The 20,020-nt window shown below is 38.5% G+C and overlaps 1 protein-coding gene across 1 annotated transcript; it reads left to right on the top strand.

The window, feature by feature from the left end:
• The first annotated feature begins 933 nt into the window (after positions 1–933).
• CSN8 (COP9 signalosome subunit 8) lies at positions 934–16,257 on the top strand. The gene is made up of 4 exons (XM_053785701.2): positions 934–1,166; positions 3,208–3,278; positions 3,614–3,792; positions 15,932–16,257. Exons 1-4 carry the CDS (start codon positions 1,110–1,112, stop codon positions 16,180–16,182), a joined length of 558 nt encoding a protein of 185 aa, XP_053641676.1. The 5' UTR covers positions 934–1,109; the 3' UTR covers positions 16,183–16,257.
• The last annotated feature ends 3,763 nt before the right edge of the window (positions 16,258–20,020 follow it).

Here is a 20,020-nt window from a genome sequence, read left to right as displayed (position 1 = left end):
ATACAATGTCAAAAATTGCAATCTATAGCATTCTAGTAAAATAAAATATTCACATAATTGTTCAGTAGTTATGAAGTAATTTTAAGGCTGTCTAGAATGTTCTGTATAACCAGGAGCTTTCTATAAATTATCATAATTATGCGTCATATCAAGGCAATTTACACTGTATAATAATTGTACTTATTTGTATCTGTTCCTAAATAAGCTTTAATGATTATCATTAACAGAACTCATTGATTCCCTGGGGTGGGGAGTCAAGGTTGTTAAGGTGTACCCGTGGTGAACCTTAACAACCCTGACACCAACAACAGTGACCACTAGTTGTTTCCTCCACTACTAGCCTACAATATCTCTAACTAGGGCACTCTGGACTATTATTCCATCCCCTATAGGTTCTTCCACACCCCCTACTATCCTCCATTGATGGATGTTTTGTGCCGCCTGAACGGCTAGGTTATTCTTCATGACATGCTCATCCTGTGAGTTGTAGCGAAAAAAAAACCAGGATTACAGATGTCACAATGGGTCTTTATCAAACCCCAATGGGCACTGTTACACCACTAGAAAGACAAAATATTCATTTCATATTTCAAAATTACTTGATAACTCCCTGATTCTCGGTAGCAGGGAGGTAAGTAAGTTTATTCAGGTGTAGGTACACATAAATATAGTTACATAAATTATGATACTTAGCAGCACATGTGTACATTACCTAGGATGAACCCCCCCCCCCCTAAAAAAAAGAAAAATCAAAGTAAATTATTTCCATTGTACTGGTAGAGCTCAGTACTGCACATGTCTTGGTGGCCCTTAATGGTAGAGCTCAGTACTGCACATGCCTTGGTGGCCCTTAATGGTAGAGCTAAGTACTGCATATGCCTTGGTGGCCCTTAATAACCCCAACAACAATAACGACGTTGATTCCCACAATTGCAGGATTGCAGTGATAACTATCATCAGTGAAGCAGCACAGGTAGTCAGTGCAGACGTCAGTGGCCCTGATAAACCCAACAAAGAAAGAAGTCAGTGGACATCAGAGTCATCAGGAGGTGAAGGAAGACACTGCAGGTATCCTGAAGCAGCAGTGGTCGCTGCCTCACTCATCATCAATGGCTCAGGTCGACTATGATATCGTCGGCGAGGAACTGGAAAAACAGGAATTAGATGTAATTAGTCCGTGTTTATTTGTACATTTGCCCATTTGGAGCGGGTATTGTGGTGCTAGTGAGGGGTTCTTGATCTGAGGAACTGGAGTTACCCCTCCTGTTTCTTAGTCACTTTGACTTTCTCGGGTTTTCTTAGGTAATTACACAAATGTTATTATGTATGATAATTTATGTAACTGTATTTATGTTTGCCTATACCCAAATAAAATTACTTAAGTTTATTTAGTCACAGATAAACATTAGTACAATTATCATACATAGTGTAAATTACCTAAAAGTGACTTACGTCTCTTTTCCATTGGGGTCCTTTTTCAATTTTCATATTATTGTAGTTAACTGCATAAGAAATCCTACTCATGTCTAAATCTTAAGTAATAATTAAGCATTAGGATTAGTTTGGTGAGGGGCTCTTGATTTAGGGAATTGGATCTGTGCTCCAGTTTCCCAAATTAAGCCTGAATGCCTTCCACATCCCCCCCCAGGCGCTGTATAATTCTCCGGGTTTAGCGCTTCCCCCTTGATTATAATAATAATAATAATTAGGATTAGTTTACCAACAATGAGTTGCACGCTAGTGGCCTTTTTATTCCTGCCTGTGTTTTATTACATGTGTGAATATTAAGCAAGGAATTTATAGTGTAAAAATTAGAAAAAATTACAAACTTCTTAAATAATTACAAAAGGTATTATTTAAGAGGTTAGTGGAGGGTTTGGTGAGATGGTTTGGCCATTTGTGGTTTAGCGCTTCTTTTTGATTATAATAATGCAGAAGATGGAACAGGATTTTGGATATGCTCATTTACCAACTGGAGGGATGTTCAACTCAGCATGGGTCTTGTATGTCAGGCACATTATAGTATGTACCTTTAGGAACCAATGTATTTGTTACTAGTTTGGGAAAGCAATAAGGACTAAAACTTTGTGCAGTCTTATAAGGGCCAAACTAATGAAATTATATAAATCATTACATGTATATAGCACTAATAATAAGACAAAACTACTAATAATTGATATGTGTAGTCTGGAGAAGAATGATAAATGTATGAGTGTTGTTATTACAAAGTTTAAACCTCCACTCAAGGGAGATTCCTTTATTCTGGCAAGGGGCACTTGATCTAAGGAATTGAACTTGTTCTCTTCCTTGGATTGAATGTGATTGCCTCCTACCTGGATACCTGGAGAGGGTTTCAGGGGTCGACACCCCCATGGCTCGGTCTGTTGACCAGGCCTTGTGGTGGATCGGAGCCTGATCAACCAGATTGTTACTGTTGGCTGCACGCAACCTTACATACAAACCACAGCCTGGCTGGTCAGGCACTGACTTGAGGTGCCTGTCCAGCACCTTCTTGAAAACAACCAGGGGTCTATTGGTAATTCCCCTTATGTATGCCGGGAGGCAGTTGAACAGTCTTAGGGCCCCTGACACTTATTGTGTTGTTTCTTATCGTGCTAGTGGCACCCCTGCTTTTCATTGGGGGGGAAGTTGCATCGTCTGCCAAGTCTTTTGCTTTCATAGGGAGTGATTTTTGTGTGGAAGTTTGGTACTAATTCCTCTAGGATTTTCCAAATGTATATAATTAAGTATCTCTCAAGTATCTCCTATTTCCCAAGTGCTGCAAGACCCTCTGTATGTTGGCAGCTTACCCCTAAATATAATAGCAAAGTTAAGAATTAATCATTTGGATTTACTTTAAAAAGCTAAGGCAAGATTTATATAAACTGAGAAAACAAAATATAATATGATGGTCACAGTTTTATGTAAAAACCAGTTAAGTATAAAGGGTTTAAAAAAGGATAAAGGGTAACTTGATAAAACACAATTGTTATATCATCGGTTTATTTAACAAGCTTTGTAATTGCCATTAAATAATGTAGCAAACTGTTATTAATAAATAAAAGTATATACAGTAAACCATAAACTCTGACATTTTATTAAGCAAATTAACCAAAATAGTAAAAAAACTTAAATCACAATAATATAGTTATAATAAATTGCATCCATTTGTTTCATGTTTTTTATGTGACATATTTTCTCATGTAGGCTCCTAATGGGGTTCCTCCAGCACATGTATATGAGCAGCTGCTCACCATCTACTTGCTTCAGAATGATCTGTAAGTTCACTATGTACATCATCAGTATAAATCTGGTAATGAGATAAAGTTAGGTTTCTAATTACACAGTAAATGCTTGTTCATTATCACTGGATATGCTTTTGTAGGAAGCCATTTAATTTTTTTTATCATGAAAAAAGCAGTAAATTATAAAGAAAATCTGATGCAAGCAAATTTTCTTGAATTCAGCACCAATATTTATATGTTTAATTTATGTTAAGGAGCCATGCTTAATAATTTTTTTATTAATATAGAGGTAGTACTATTAAATTTTTTTAAAAATTATTTTTCAGAATCTTATTTGACAATTTTCTAAATAGTTTTATTTTTTCCAGAACTGGGGCCAAATTTCTTTGGAAGCGTATTCCGTCAAGCACTAAAAATGCTACCCCAGAACTTGCCCTTATATGGGAAGTAGGTCAGAACTTGTGGCAACGTGACCTACCAGCTGTATATGCTGCCCTTAAACAAGAATGGTCACCAAATGTCAAGGACATCATGAAAGTTGTACATGGTATAATTCTGTAATTTTATTTGGAAAAAGTACTGTGAAGTCCTAAAATAATTTTTTTTTCTCCTCAGATGTGTTTGAATTAATTTTCAATGGTTTGGATTTTCAAAGCATGTGATTTTTTTATGTAAGAAATCCACAAACATTTTATAGCATCCAAAGCATAGTAATTTGTTTAGAAGTGTAGTGCTATCACTTCTCATAATTGTACTAGCTCACCAGTTCATCCCTCCAGCATTACCAGGTTAGGACACTTGTTCTCTACACTAGGCAATATTTTTGCATATCTTATCAAACATTTTAATAAGATGTAATGGATGTACACTACAGATAGGGTAATAAAAACAAATATCATTGTTGAACTTTTGTCTACGAATGCTGTCTTTTCCGGCATATAAGGCACATGAGCATATAAAATACAATTCAGTTTTGGCAGGCATCTTCCATGGGTAAAAAAAAAATGCAGGACAGTATTTGCCTCGAAATGGCTTCTTATGCCTACATCATAGCTGAAAGAGATAGAACCTTGCACAGCTTGTCGCTGTTTCACCACCACCACCACCACCAAACCACATGTGGCTTCTTCTCATTTACAGACAGCTACTTTACAGTTATTTACAACTGCTGAAGCTAGTTTGCTTATTATGTACCAGTTACATATAAATTACTATTTGTGTGTAACTGGTACATAATAAGCAAACAGTTTTCTAGGGGGTATTTGGAGTTCAGTTTACTGGTGCAATAGCACTGCAGTCACCACTTCCAGTTACCCAAAGCCTACCCTTGTTCCTGACCTTCGACATGTAAGGTGCAGGATGATTTTCCAAGACCTTTTCTTATTTATTTAGGGTGAGGGGAGAGAAGCATGCCTTACGTGCTGGAAAATTTGGTAGTTATTTGAGTGGAAATGCAGTAATTTGGGTACACTAATTTAAAAAACAGACACATGTTCAGTGTACAACATTAAATTTATTAAGGCATTTGTCTTGTACATCACCATATGACTTTCATCTGTTTTTGAACTGCAGTATCAGCATTGTCTTCTATCATCATCACGTATCACTTGTTTTGCCATCAGACAGGTCATTCACAAAAATTGTCGTGTCTCAAGTGTATTGATATCATATTTCTTAATATGTATATAACCAAAACTGCAGTTCTAATTTGGCTATAAGCTTTTGCAAGACAATATTGGAACTAGTGTGCTGATTCCTTTGATGAATGTCCTCGTTCCATCAAGTTACGTTATTTCTGTCTCATATTGTCCCTAAAAATGGTTTGTTAGACCACCAAGATTCATAGCATTAGCATCAAGGTGTGCTTTAAACATAATGCAACTGACATTCTTTTTTTTCTTCCTGTATATTACCTCTGACCTGAAAATCTGAACTTTTCCATCAATATTTTATGCTACATAATCTGTCCAGCTTTTATTGTAAACACAGACAACTCCTCTAGTCCTTTTTGGGTGTTGCTGTTTTGGGATTTTTTTTTCTCTTGAATATCACAGTTGTCGTAAGTTACTTCTGTCAGCCATACTAGACTGTCTGACTGTCTAGCATGTACAGATTCATAGAAGTTTCATCAAAATTCCTAATTGATTGTAAACTTATGCCAATACATAATCTTGCCAAATTATGCTTTAAAAGAAAGTCGTAGTCTGACAGTGAGGTTGACTTCTGGTATCGTCAAGATCATATGCCCTAAAGTGCAGTGGAACCTCAAATATCGAACTTTCTTCAGTCCAGAAGGCTGCTCGAGTGCCTTTACCGAATGAATTTATTCCCATCAGGAATAATGTAAATTAGATTAGTCCATTTCAGACCCTCAAAAATACACTTATAAAAGCACTTACAAAAATACACTTACATAATTGGTTGTGTTGGGAGCAGTTCGATTTTTGAGGTTCCACTGTATATACTTTTATGTTGCAGTAAAATGTTCTTGTTATGGAACTGTTAAATCAGTGCCAGGGCTGGCTTTGAGATTTGCAGCTCCTAATATGTTTGTATGTTTTTGTGGTTCATATGCATTAGCACTATTAGAGACTGGTTTTCACTTTATTTTTTCTTCCATACATTTGAGCAGCAGGTTAATTTTTGACAAGAGAAAATATTAGGTTTGAATAATTTTAATTTTTAATGAGTAAGATAATATGCACATAGTGTACTTACATGCAAATCACATATGTGATCAGAATGCACATTAATAGTATATGATATTTTTTTTTTTTAACAAGTCTGTCATCTCCCACTGAGGCAGGGTGACCCAAAAAGAAAGAAAATCCCCAAAATGAAGATACTTTCATTATCATTCAACACTTTCACCTCACTCACACATAATCACTGTTTTTGCAGAGGTGCTCAGAACACAACAGTTTAGAAGCATACACGTATAAAGATACACAACATATCCCTCCAAACTGCTAATATCCCAAAACCCCTCCTTTAGAGTGCAGACATTGTACTTCCCATTTCCAGGACTCAAGTCTGGCTATATAAAAATAACTGGTTTCCCTGAATCCCTTCACTAAATATTACCCTGCTCACACTCCAGCAGATCGTCAGGTCCCAAATACCATTCGCCTCCATTCACTCCTATCGAACAACTTTCGATTCTTAACCCTTTCAGGGTCCGTCCCGTAGATCTACGGCTTTACGTTCAGGGTCCAAACCGTAGATCTACGTCATGAGCTCAGCTCACTCTGATAAACTGTGAGTGGTACATTTGGGCCTAGATATGAGAGAATACATCTATGTGGTATGTGTGCACCACATAAAACAGATCCTGCAGCACACTGTGTATAATGAGAGAAAAAACTGAAATCATGATTTTTCGATTAAAACAGTGACTTTGCAGTGTTTTTTCGTATGTTTTTTATAGTTGTATTTGAGATTTCTTGGTCTCATTTGATAGAATGAAGACATATTACAGAAATAGAGATGATTTTGATTGGTTTTAGCACTGGAAATGGCTTGAAACTGAGCTCAAAGTAGCAGAAATGTTAAATTTTTGCCGATATTCAAGAGTAAACAAACGACCTCACACATCTAATACACGCCAGCTGGTGGGTCAAATATGCATTCACAAATATGGTGATGATATTTATACAATTATTACAGCATTGCATAACAGTAAATCTTCTATTTTTTGGTGTGAATAAAAATTCATTATGTGAATAAAAAATCAAAATGGAATTAATTTGTAAAGCCTCAAAACGTAACTAATGAACAGAGGAAATGTTAGTTTAGTGCCAGGAATACCTACATTGTATATTCTGGGCCCTATTTTGAAATTGGAATATTTTGAACTTTGTGTTAAATTGGCCAAATTAACAATTTCCGATGACTTTAATTTGTAGTTGAAACAGTTGACTTGGTGATTTCTTGTGCTCAATCGATAGAATAGAAGTAATACTAGTGAAATAGCTAAGAATTTGGTTGACTGGAATAATGTAATTGGCCTAAAATGGGAGTCAAAGACGGCAAAATCGCCGATTCGTAAATATTGCTGACACATCAAAATTCGCGAGAGTATAATTTCATCAATTTTCCATCAAATTTCGTACTTTTTGTTTTATTACCTTCACAAAAAGATTCTCTACCATTTCATAAGAAAAAATAACAATTTTTTTTTTTTTAAATTCTTTGACACTGGGCCTTGGACCCTGAAGGGGTTAAACGTTGGTGTATTGTCCCACAAAAACTAGGCTTCTCGTATGTGCTAAATAAATTAAAAATTAATTTGGTGGTGGACAAAAATTCTAGTACAAACCTATACTAGAGTACAGTGGATCCCCGGTATTCGATATTAATCCGTTCCTGAGAGCTCATCGTATACCAAAATTATCGAAAGGCAAATTAATTTTCTCCATAAGAAATAATGGAAATCAAATTAATCCGTGCAAGATACCCAAAAGTATGAAAAAAATATTTTTACCACATGAAATATTAAGTTTAATGCACACAAACTGAAGAAGACATGCACAGTTTGTAGTACTCTACTAACAATAGAATACATGACACTTACCTTTAATGAAGATCTGGTGATGATTGATGGGATGGGAGGAGGGGAGAGTGTCGAACTTATTGTTTAGAAGGGGAATCCCCTTACATTAGGACTTGAGGTAACAAGTCCTTTTCTGGGGTTACTTCCCTTCTTCTTTTAATGCCACTAGAACCAGCTTGAGAGTCACTAGACCTTTGTCACACAACAAATCTGTCCATAGAGCTCTGTACCTCCCGTTCCTTTACGATTTGTCTAAAATGGGCCACAACATTGTCATTGTAACAGTCACCAGCACAGCTTGCAATAGCTGTGTTAGGGTGATTTTCATCCATAAAGGTTTGCAGTTCAACCCACTTTGTACACATTTCCTTAATTTTTGAAGTAGGCACAATGGATTCCACAACTGGCATAGGCTTCTCAGGGTTAGCCCCAAACCCTTCAAAATCTTTCTTAAATTTCCATACTAATTCTCACCCTTTTTACCACAGGGTTGGCACTAGAAGCTTCCTTGGGGCCCATGGTGACTTATTTTGCAGAAACATGCACCAAAACCACTGTGATAATATGGAATGTACCGAATGTATCCTTATATGCGAGCACACTGGCTTGCTTGTAAACACTGGCACACACGGGGCAGTTCAGGCCACACATGGACACGTCTCGGACGAATCGCGTGTGGCGGGTTTTTTAACGAGAAGCGAGGCAAAATTTTTGCGTTAAAATGTATTGAATACTGGATTTATCGGATACCGATGCCATCGAATACCGGGGGTCGACTGTATATATAAAAAGTATAGATAAATGTAATAATCCTAGGTAGTAGGTTGGTAGACAGCAGCTGCCCAGGTAAGTACTACTGTCCTGTCAAGCGAGTGTAAAATGGAAGCCTGTAATTATTTTACACGATGGTAAGATTGTTGGTGTCTTTTTTTTCTTATAAATGTGCAAGATTTCAGGTACGTTTTGCTACTTCTACTTACACTTAGGTCACACTGCACGTGCATGTACAAGCATATATATATATATATATATATATATATATATATATATATATATATATACACACCCCTCTGGGTTGTCTTCTATTTTCTTACTAGTTCTTGGTCTTGTTTATTTCCTCTTATGGCTATGGGGAAGTGCAACAGAATTCTTCCTCCATAAGCCATGCGTGTCGTAAGAAGCAACTAATGTGCTGGGAGCAAGGGGCTAGTAATCCCTTCTCATGCATACATTACTGAAGTTAGAGAGAGAGACTTTTGTTTTTCCTTTTTATGCCACGCCACCCTGCTTTGGTGGGATATGGCCTGTTCATTGAAAGATTTTTTTTTTTTTTTTTTTCAACAAGCTGGCCGTCTCCCACCGAGGCAGGGTGACCCAAAAAGAAAATCCCCAAAAAGAAAATACTTTCATCATCATTCAACACTTTCACCTCACTCACACATAATCACTGTTTTTGCAGAGGTGCTCAGAACACAACAGTTTAGAAGCATATACGTATAAAGATACACAACATATCCCTCCAAACTGCTAATATCCCCAAACCCCTCCTTTAGAGTGCAGGCATTGTACTTCCCATTTCCAGGACTCAAGTCCGGCTATATAAAAATAACCGGTTTCCCTGAATCCCTTCACTAAATATTACCCTGCTCACACTCCAGCAGATCGTCAGGTCCCAAATACCACTCCTATGGAACACGCTCATGCTCGCCTGCTGGAAGTCCAAGCCCCTCGCCCACAAAACCTCACTTACCCCTTCCTTCCAACCTTTTCGAGGACGACCCCTACCCCGCCTTCCTTCTCCTACAGATTTAAATGCTCTCCATGTCATTCTACTTTGATCCATTCTCTCTAAATGACCAAACCACCTCAACAACCCCTCTTCAGCCCTCTGACTAATATTTTTATTAACTCCACACCTTCTCCTAATTTCCACACTCCGAATTTTCTGCATTACATATTCACACCAAACATTGCCCTTAGACATGACATCTCCACTGCCTCCAACCGCCTCCTCGCTGCTGCATTCACAACCCAAGCTTCACACCTATATAAGAGTGTTGGTACTACTATACTTTCATACATTCCCTTCTTTGCCTCCATAGATAACGTTTTTTGACTCCACATATACCTCAACACACCGCTCACCTTTTTTCCTTCATCAGTTCTATGATTAACTTCATCCTTTATAAATCCATCCGCTGACACGTCAACTCCCAAGTATCTGAAAACATTCACTTCTTCCATACTCCTCCCCAATTTGATATCCAATTTTTCTTTATCTAAATCATTTGATACCCTCATCACCTTACTCTTTTCTATGTTCACTTTCAACTTTCTACCTTTACACACACTCCCAAACTCATCCACTAACCTTTGCAATTTCTCTTTAGAATCTCCCATAAGCACAGTATCATCAGCAAAAAGTAACTGTGTCAATTCCCATTTTGTATTTGATTCCCCATAATTTAATCCCACCCCTCCCCCGAACACCCTAGCATTTACTTCTTTTATGATCCCACTTATAAATACATATATTAAACAACCATGGTGACATTACACATCCCTGTCTAAGACCTACTTTTACCGGGAAGTAGTCTCCCTCTCTTCTACACACCCTAACCTGAGCCTCACTATCCTCATAAAAACTCTTTACAGCATTTAGTAACTTACCATCTATTCCATATACTTGCAACATCTGCCACATTGCTCCCCTATCCACTCTATCATATGCCTTTTCTAAATCCATAAATGCAATAAAAACTTCCCTACCTTTATCTAAATACTGTTCACATATATGCTTCAATGTAAACACTTGATCTACACATCCCCTACCCACTCTGAAACCTCCTTGCTCATCCGCAATCCTACATTCAAAGTTTATTCTCTATAAAGATTACAATGTTGAATTTACAGAATTTGGTTGTTGTGTGGTTTACATGTAGTTAAATAATGATTACAGAGTGTACCACTAGAACGCCTAGCATGGCTAGGCATTTCGGGCAGACTTAGTTTAATTCTTTATTTTAAAATATTACAAATTATGAGGTAAGTTGGTATTATGGCTAAGTGACTAAATACTAGTTTGTGAGTTTAGCAATGTGAATGCTTTTGTTTTGGCACAGTACATAGCTTCAGTATTGGAGTATCATAGGATTCATTATTTTAAGATTGAGATTAATATTTCTGTTTATGGTCAAATGGGTGAGTGAGTGTAAGTGTGAACCACCAGGTGGTATTCGTGTAGTTAGTTGATGGGGTTTATCAGGGAGATAAGATGTTTTCTAATGGTAGTTTTGAAGGTGATGAATGTGTCTGCAGTTCTAGAGTTCTCAGGTAGGGTGTTCCAGATTTTAGGGCCTTTGACATACATTGAATTTTTGTAAAGGTTTAGTCGGAGATGGGGAATGTCGTAGAGATGTTTGTGTCTGGTGTTATGCCTGTGGGTTCTGTCACAACTATCAAGAAAGCGTTTTAGGTCAAGGTTGATATTGGAGTTTAAGGTCCTGTAGATGTAGATTGCACAGTAGTAAGTGTGGATGTACTGAACAGGGAGTAAGTTTAGATCTATGAAGAGTGGGGGGGTGTGTTGCCAGGGATGGGATTTAGTGATTATTCTTACTGCAGCTTCTTGTTGGGTTATTATTGGCTTTAGGTGTGTTGCTGCAGTTGATCCCCAAGCACAAATAGCATAGGTGAGGTATGGATAAATAAGTGAGTGGTATAGTGTGAGAAGGGCATTTTGCGGCACGTAGTATCGTATCTTGGAGAGGATCCCAACTGTTTTGGATACGTTTTTGGTTATGTGTTGGATATGGGTGCTGAAATTCAGGTTGTTGTCAAGGTATAGGCCTAGGAATTTGCCCTCATTATGTCTGGTAATTAGAGTGTTGTCGATCGTAATGTTAATTTGTGCATCTCCTGCTCTGCTACCAAACATAATATAGTAGGTTTTGTCAGTGTTAAGCGTAAGTTTATTGGCTGTCATCCAAGTCGATATTTTGATCAGCTCCTCGTTAACAATGGTGTTGAGGGTGGCAAGATTAGGGTGAGAGATGACATAAGTCGTGTCGTCAGCAAAGAGAATGGGTTTCAGGTGTTGGGATACGTTTGGAAGATCATTGATGTATATGAGGAAGAACAGGGGACCAAGGACACTTCCCTGCGGAACTCCAGTATCAAGTGGCCGTGTTGTTGATGCTGTGTCTTTAATGGTAACATACTGATACCTATTAGTAAGGTAAGATTTGAAATAAGCAAGCGCATGGCCTCTTATACCATAATGGTCAAGTTTGTGGAGTAGGATGTCGTGGTCTACTGTGTCAAAAGCTTTTCTTAGGTCAATAAAAATTCCTAGTGGATATTCCTTATTTTCCAATGCTGTGTAAAGCAGATCTAGCATTTTTATGATTGCATCATTAGTGCTTTTATTTTTCCTAAATCCAAATTGGCAGGGGTTGAGTATGTTTTGTGCTGTTATAAATGAATATAGTCTCCTGTGCACGAGTTTCTCAAAGATTTTGGATAGCAATGGTAAGTTTGATATTGGCCTATAGTTGTTTAAGTCTGTAGGGTCACCACCTTTATGTATTGGTGTAATCCTTGCCATCTTGAGTAGTTTCGGGAAGGTGCTAGTTTCTAGTGACTTGTTAAAAAGTAATGAAATAGCATGCGAAAGGATATGGGCCGCTCGCTTGTACAGTAATGGTGGGACATTAGACAGATTCCCTGAGTTGTTTTTAAGTGACTTTATAATCTCGGTGACTTCCGAGGGCTCAGTTGGTGCAAGATAGAAGGAATTTGGGAAATTCCCATCTAGGTAGTCCCCGGCATGGGCATTAGTATGTGGGATTTTATTGGCGAGATTAGATCCTATGGTTGAGAAGAAGTCGTTTATCTTGTTAGCTGTGTCAGTGGGATGTAGTGGTGTTTCATTAGGTTTAGTTAGGACAATATTCTTGGTTTTTTCAGTTTGTGGGTCCCTAGAATCTGAGAGAGTGTTTTCCAGGTCTTTTTTATATCTCCTCTAGTGTCTGTGAATCTACTGGAGTAGTATAGTTGTTTGGCTTTCTTTATTACTTTGGTGAGAACTGATCAATAGTGTTTAAGAATATCTTTGTGTATTAAGCCCTGTCTATATTGCTTTTCATATTGGTGTTTCTTGTCAATGGATTTCAGAATGGTGCTGGTTAGCCATGGGCAACCAAGCCATTTGTTTGTGATCTGTTTTGTTTTTATAGGACAATGTTTGTTGTATAGTCTAAGTAATTTGTTAAGAAAAATGTCTGTCCAGTCATCAATACCATTGGCCTTGGAGAATTCTGTAGGCCAGTCAACAATCTCTAGGTCAGTTGTGAACTTCCTTATTGAGACTTCGTCATGGAGTCTAAATGAGACTTTGTTGTATTCAAGTGGTGGTTTATTAATGTTTGTCAGGAGGAAGGTAGGGTAGTGGTCTGTAGTGCTATCTGTGATTATCCCTGATTTAAGGGGGGCTAGTATATTGGTCCATATGTGGTCTATTATGGTTGCACTTGTCTCAGTGAGCCTGGTTGGTTTAGTTATTGTTGGTATGAGAAGTGTGTTGTTCATATTGTTGATGAAATCAGTTACAGGCTGATCATCTAGTAAGCCAAGGTTGATGTTGAAGTCTCCAGCTAAGAGAAGGTGGTGCTTATTCATTTGTCTGTTTGTTATTAGTGACTTTAATTTCTCACTGAAATTTGGGATGTTTGTGTGAGGTATCCGGTAAATGGCACCGATTGTTATAGGTGTCTTAAGGTTTTTTACATTAAAATTAGCAAAAATGTATTCCCCATATTCATCACTAAAGCAAGTGGTGTTAATACAAGATAATTGGTTAGAGTAATAGATTGCAATACCACCCCCAACTTGGTTTGGTCTGCAGTTGTGAATTGCTGTGTATCCTGGTAGAGGGTAGATATCCATTGTGTCCTGCTTAAGCCAGGTCTCAGTAAGAATAATGCAGGAGAAGGGTGTCTTTAGTGATTCAAGGAGTGCCAGGAGGTCATCATAGTGTTTGCTTAAGGACCTGATGTTGTAGTTAAGTACTGATAGGCTTTTAGCATTGTTTAGGATAGTGCTGGCTTGTGATGCTGTGTAATAAAGGCAGTTACTTTCCAATAGGTTTTGATTGGGTGTCAGATTATGGAGGTTTAGATCAGGGTCAACGTGATCAATCATCTTCTAGGTTTAAATTATGGTTATTTATATCCTGAGTTATGTGTTGAGTTCTAGTACTGATATCTGTAGTGGTGGGAAGCTTGGATAAGTAAATAGCTAGAGTATTTTGGTCATTTAGAGTATAGTCACTACTACACATAATGAAGTTGATGTTGTCTATGTGTTGTGCTGGAATGAACTAAAGTACAACTAGGTATAAACTAGTAATATAAAAATACAAATTTAAAATAGAACAAGACTCTCACTTGTAATTGCACTAAGGTCTAATATAATGACTTTTGTGGAGTCTTTGTTTTGAGCTAGAATGAGCTATAGTACAACTAGATTTAATCTAATAATATAAAAATACAAATTAAAAATAGCACCAGTCTCTCACTAGTAATTGCAATATGGTCTAATATAATGAATTTGGTGTTGACTATAGTACAACTGAGTTTAATCTAATAATATAAAAAAGGCACAAGACACTCAATTGTCTTACCTCTAATTCTTTCAATAATAACCCTACTGTACACTTTTCCTGGTATACTCAATAAACTTATTCCTCTATAATTTTTACAATATCTTTTGTCCCCCTTCCCTTTATATAAAGGGTCTATACATGCTCTCTGCCAATCCCTAGGTACCTTCCCCTCTTTCATACATTTATTAAACAAAAGTACCAACCACTCCAACACTATATCTCCCCCTACTTTTAACATTTCTGTCATGATCCCATCAGTTCCAGCTGCTTTACCCCCTTTCATTCTCCGTAATGCCTCACGTACCTCCCCCACGCTTACATTCTGCTCTTCTTCACTCCTAAAAGATGGTATACCTCCCTGGCCAGTGCATGAAATTACCGCCTCCCTTTCTTCCTCAACATTTAAAAGTTCCTCAAAATATTCTCGCTATCTACCTAATACAGTGGACCCCCGACATTCGATGGCATTGACATTCGATAAATCCAACATTCGATGCATTTTAACGAAAAATTTTTGCCTCAACATTCGATGGAAAACCCGACATTGGATACGATTCGTACGAGACGTGTCCACGTGTGGCCTGAACTGCACCGTGTGTGCCAGTGTTTACAGCCAGTGTGCGCGCATCTAAGGATACATTCGGTGCATTCCATATTATCCATATTATCACTGTTTTTGGTGCTTGTTTCTGCAAAATAAGTAACCATGGGCCCCAAGAAAGCTTCTAGTGTCAACCCTTCGAGAAAAAAGGTGCTAATGACTATTGAAATGAAGAAAGAGATAATTGCAAAGTACGAAAGTGGAGTGCGTGTCGGAGTGCATGATGATTTGGTAAAGAAATTGCCTGCAACTAGTGGTGATGTGAGTGAATTAAAGGCCAGCAAAGGTTGGTTTGAAAGATGTAAGAATCGTAATGGCATACACAGTGTGGCAAGGCATGGTGAGGCTGCCAGTTCAAGTCCTAATGGAAGGGGATTCCCCTTCTAAACACTAACACCATCCACACTCTCCCCTCCTCCCATCCCATCAATCATCACCAGATATTTATTAAAGGTAAGTGTCAATTATTCTATTGTTATTAATCTATTGTTATTGTTGTTATTGTAATTATTCTATTGCATTAAACTTAATATTTCATGTGGTAAATTTTTTTTTTCATGCTTTTGCGTGTCTTGCACGGATTAATTTGATTTCCATTATTTCTTATGGGGAAAATTCATTCGACTTTCTATATTTTCGACATTCGATAGCTCTCAGGAACGGATTAGTATCGAATGTCGAGGGTCCACTGTACCTCCCTCTCTCCATTTACTAACTTCCCTACTCTGTTTTTAACTGGCAAATCCATACGTTCCCTAGGCTTTCTTAACTTGTTTAACTCACTCCAAAATTTTTTCTTATTTTCATTAAAATTTCTTTTCATTGAAACTAAAAGATGTAATAATTAAAAAATCATACTTATGTTTCAGATCATGTACGCCAGAGAGCTGTGGATCTTGTTGCACGAGCATACACATCCATCAGTGCTGAAGACTTTGCTCAGTTAGTGGGTATGAGTGTAGATGATGCCGTGATAGCTGCAAAGGGGCATGGCTGGGGATATGATGAGCCAACACGCATGATTCTTCCTGTTCCACAAGCTCCTCAACCCCATACCCCAACTCCATCTGAAGAACAGCTGCGTAGACTTGCAGACTACGTTTCATTTTTGGAAAACTGATTGTATTAAGATAGGTTAATATATTTATTGTCATATTTTGACAAGTGAATTAAAAGGTGCATGATTGAATATTAATGAAGAGTTTTTACTGTACCCCACATTGGAAATTGTATTTGGTTCTGTGTGAATGATTGTATTATATACTCCATTGCTTTTATGAACTCTTGCATGTTAATTATTATAATCAAAAAGAAGCGCTAAGCCACAACTTACATATTAAGTATAGTGCATTTTAAAGCATTGCTTCTACTTAACTTTCATGCTTTTGAATCCACTATTTAATTTACTGTAGTTAGCAGTTTTTCTGTATGATTATAATAATTTTATTTGCATTATTATACCCAAAACCAAGTGCTAAACCTACTAGGATATTTTAGTTTCAAAATTTAATACCAAAACTTGTTTTGTAAATGCTCAAGATACTGTATTTCAATTTATTTTACTACTTTATTGACAATGAATTGATTTTTGAGGTTTACATACAGTGTTGTCAGTGTCAAAAATAAATGTGCTTGAAAGCAGTACTTAATATCAGTGTTACTATGATATTCCATGCTGGTTTATTTTTATGAAATAAGGTAGGAAATGTTCTACAGTAGAAGCAGACATTTCTTAAAAGGAGTGTCCTGAGTGTTTCCTCTCTGGAAGAACTCTTGAGAGCTGTGTAAGTCACCTGACTACTTTCATTGCTTTCCCAGCAACTTTGCAACCACTGGAAACAATGTTGGCTTGAGTTGGACCAACAATTGTTTTCTACCAAACTAAGCTAGGATTCTAATCTCTTCTTCCCACTGCTGTCATGTTTGGGAGGACTACTCTCTGGCTTATGCACTGAACACATCTCTCTCACCGATACCACGTGGAGAAATAACCAGCACCGCTTTGTGAGGACTCTGGTTACACTCTGTACCTGTCTATATTATTATTATAATCAAAAAGAAGCGCTAAGCCACAAGGGCTATACAGCATACCTGTCTATAGTGATGACCATTTCAACCTCCTGAACACTGGCAAATTTAGTTTGTCATATCAGACATGGGTTATGAACCTCACTTGAAGTGTTTTTGCTCTATCCACAGTGCAGAGAGAGCTACCTGGGAGTTCTGCTTATGTAGCCTGCTTGTGATCCAGAGTAGGAACTTAAGAGGATTTCCACTCATAGCTCTGAAGATACAGCTGGTGTTATAATTAAAACTAAGCACTAAACCCTCAAGGGTCATACAGCACTGCAGGGTCAGATGTACTAAAGTTTGAATAAGCTAGACATCTGACATCGTCACCACTAACACCCTTACTTTATCTTCCTTGCTGATGGCCCCTAGTAAGGGCAGTGAGGAGTACTAGAGGAAGTATATCAAAGTTTGTATAATAAATCTGTTGCTGTCAAAGAGGGAACCATCAGCTAGGAGGGAAGATAAAGTAAGGGTGTTAGATTATTATTATTATAATCAAGGGGGAAGCGCTAAACCCGGAGGATTATACAGCGCCTGGGGGGGGATGTGGAAGGCATTCAGGCTTAATTCAGGGAACTGGAGCACAGATCCAATTCCCTTAATCAAGAGCCCCTCACCAACATCAAGGAAAAGGGTGTTAGAGCAGTGACGACGTCGGAGGTGAATTCTGCATGCTCGCTGGTAGATGGGACAGTCTAATAGAATATGGCAAACTCAAATTGGAACTTGAAAAGTCGAAGTGTGGCACTGGGCATCTCTTATGAGATACCCATGAATGAGATGTGTATAACAGCTGCGAAGAGAGAAGAGAGTAGTCTCCCAACCACGACTTTGAAAAGAAGACCAGAAACCTAAACATGGCTTGATAGAATATAATTTATGAATCATTTCAGATTTACGTTGTTGCCAATGGCTGTGAAAGTGGCTAAAGATTACAGCAAAACAGTCTATTATTATAATAAAAAAAAACTCATGGAAGGTTCCTTGATGTTGGTGAGGGGCTCTTGATTTAGGGAATTGGATCTGTGCTCCATTATTATTATTATAATCAAAAAAGAAGCGCTAAGCCACAAGGACTATACAGCGCTGCAGGGCAGGAAGGAAGCGAGGGCATCAGGTGGCAAAAGGGAGATGGATGAGTAATAGGTTACGGATAACAGCGGGGCAGTGGATGGTGAAAGGGTAAAGGGCAGCAAGAGACTGAACTAGAAAGGGCTGAGGGGAGCGCGAAAAGTATCATTAGAGTTTGTGGAGTAAATCAGTCGTTGTCAAGAAGTCAATGAGAGAGTCAGGATTAAAGGAGGGTCCATCAGCAAGAAGGGAAGGTAGAGAGAGAGTAGTAGAACGAAGACGACGTTGGAGGTAAATTCTGCGTGCTCGTTGATAGAGAGGGCAGTCTAACAGAATGTGGCTAATCGATACTGGAACTTGACACTGCTCACAGAGAGGAACAGGGTGCCTCTCCATGAGATACCCATGAGTAAGACGAGTGTGGCCAATGCGAAGGCGGGAGAGAGTGGTCTCCCAACCTCGGCACTGATGACAAGAAGACGGCCAGTAACCTATGCTCGGTTTAACAGAATGAAGTTTGTTACCGAGCAGAGTTGACCAACGTTGTTGCCAACGGGTGCGAACGTGGGTAGCTATTGCAGCAAAATAGTCTGTGCTCCAGTTCCCCGAATTAAGCCTGAATGCCTTCCACATCCCCCCCCCCCAGGCGCTGTATAATCCTACGGGTTTAGCGCTTCCCCCTTGATTGTAATAATAATAATAATAATAATATAATAAAAAAAAGTGCTAAACCCACTAGGGTCATACAGCACTGCAGGGCAGGGGGTGATGCTGGATTATAAGGTAGTAAGGGTAGAGAGCATAACAAGAGGTAGAGTTAGAAAGGACTGTGAGGAGTGCTAAAGGAAGTATTATCAAAGTTCGTGTAATAAACTGGTTGCTGTCAAAAATTCAACGAGGGAGTCTGAGCCAAAGGAGGGGCCATCAGCAAGGAAGGAACATAAAGTAAAGGTGTCAGAGTCGTGAAGATGTCGGAAGTAAATCCTGCATGCTTGTTGAAAGACAGGACAGTCCAATAGAATATGGCAAACAGAAACTGAAACCCGACAATTCTCACAGTGGAATAGGGCGCCTCTCCACGAGATACCCATTAGTAAGACAGGTGTGCCAGATGCTAAGACAGGAGAGCACAGTCTCCCAACCTCGGCATCGATGAGGAGGAGGACGCCAGAATCCTAAACTTAGCCTGATGGAATATAACTTATGAGTGAAGGGATTCAGGGAAACCGGTTATTTTTATATAGCCGGACTTGAGTCCTGGAAATGGGAAGTACAATGCCTGCACTCTAAAGGAGGGGTTCGGGATATTAGTGGTTTGGAGGGATATGTTGTGTATCTTTATACGTATATGCTTCTAAACTGTTGTGTTCTGAGCACCTCTGCAAAAACATTGATTATGTGTGAGTGAGGTGAAAGTGTTGAATGATGATGAAAGTATTTTCTTTTTGGGGATTTTCTTTCTTTTTGGGTCACCCTGCCTCAGTGGGAGATGGCCGACTTGAAAAAAAAAAAATGAGTTATATCGGATCAACAGTGTTGCCAACAGTTGCGAAGGCAGAGATTACAGCAAAATAGTCTGAGTATGGTATACCTCTACATGAAACTGGGAGATCATGTACTGCTGACCACGCAACAGAATCTGCCTGCTCATCCACCAGGAGGCCTGGTCACAGACCGGGCCGCGGGGGCGTTGACCCCCGGAACTCTCTCCAGGTAAACTCCAGGTAAACATCCACACAACCAGGGGCCCAGCAGAAAATGATTTCTTTGTTTTCCTAGAAATCTGGCGCAACCAAAGTTGTATACAAACTAGG

The sequence above is a fragment of the Cherax quadricarinatus genome, chromosome 35 (assembly GCF_038502225.1).
Source record: "Cherax quadricarinatus isolate ZL_2023a chromosome 35, ASM3850222v1, whole genome shotgun sequence".
Classification (NCBI taxonomy): Eukaryota; Metazoa; Arthropoda; class Malacostraca; order Decapoda; family Parastacidae; genus Cherax; species Cherax quadricarinatus.
The sequence above is the reverse complement of the archived record's forward strand: the minus strand, read 5'-3'. Positions and strand labels throughout refer to the sequence as shown.

Excerpts from the sequence above, each read along its gene's own strand:
- CSN8 (XM_053785701.2), top strand. The coding sequence starts at position 1,110 with ATGGCTCAGGTCGACTATGATATCGTCGGCGAGGAACTGGAAAAACAG. Across the intron at positions 1,167-3,207 it reads TGGAAAAACAGGAATTAGAT|GCTCCTAATGGGGTTCCTCC; the intron begins GTAATTAGTCCG and ends TTTCTCATGTAG. Across the intron at positions 3,793-15,931 it reads CATCATGAAAGTTGTACATG|ATCATGTACGCCAGAGAGCT; the intron begins GTATAATTCTGT and ends CTTATGTTTCAG.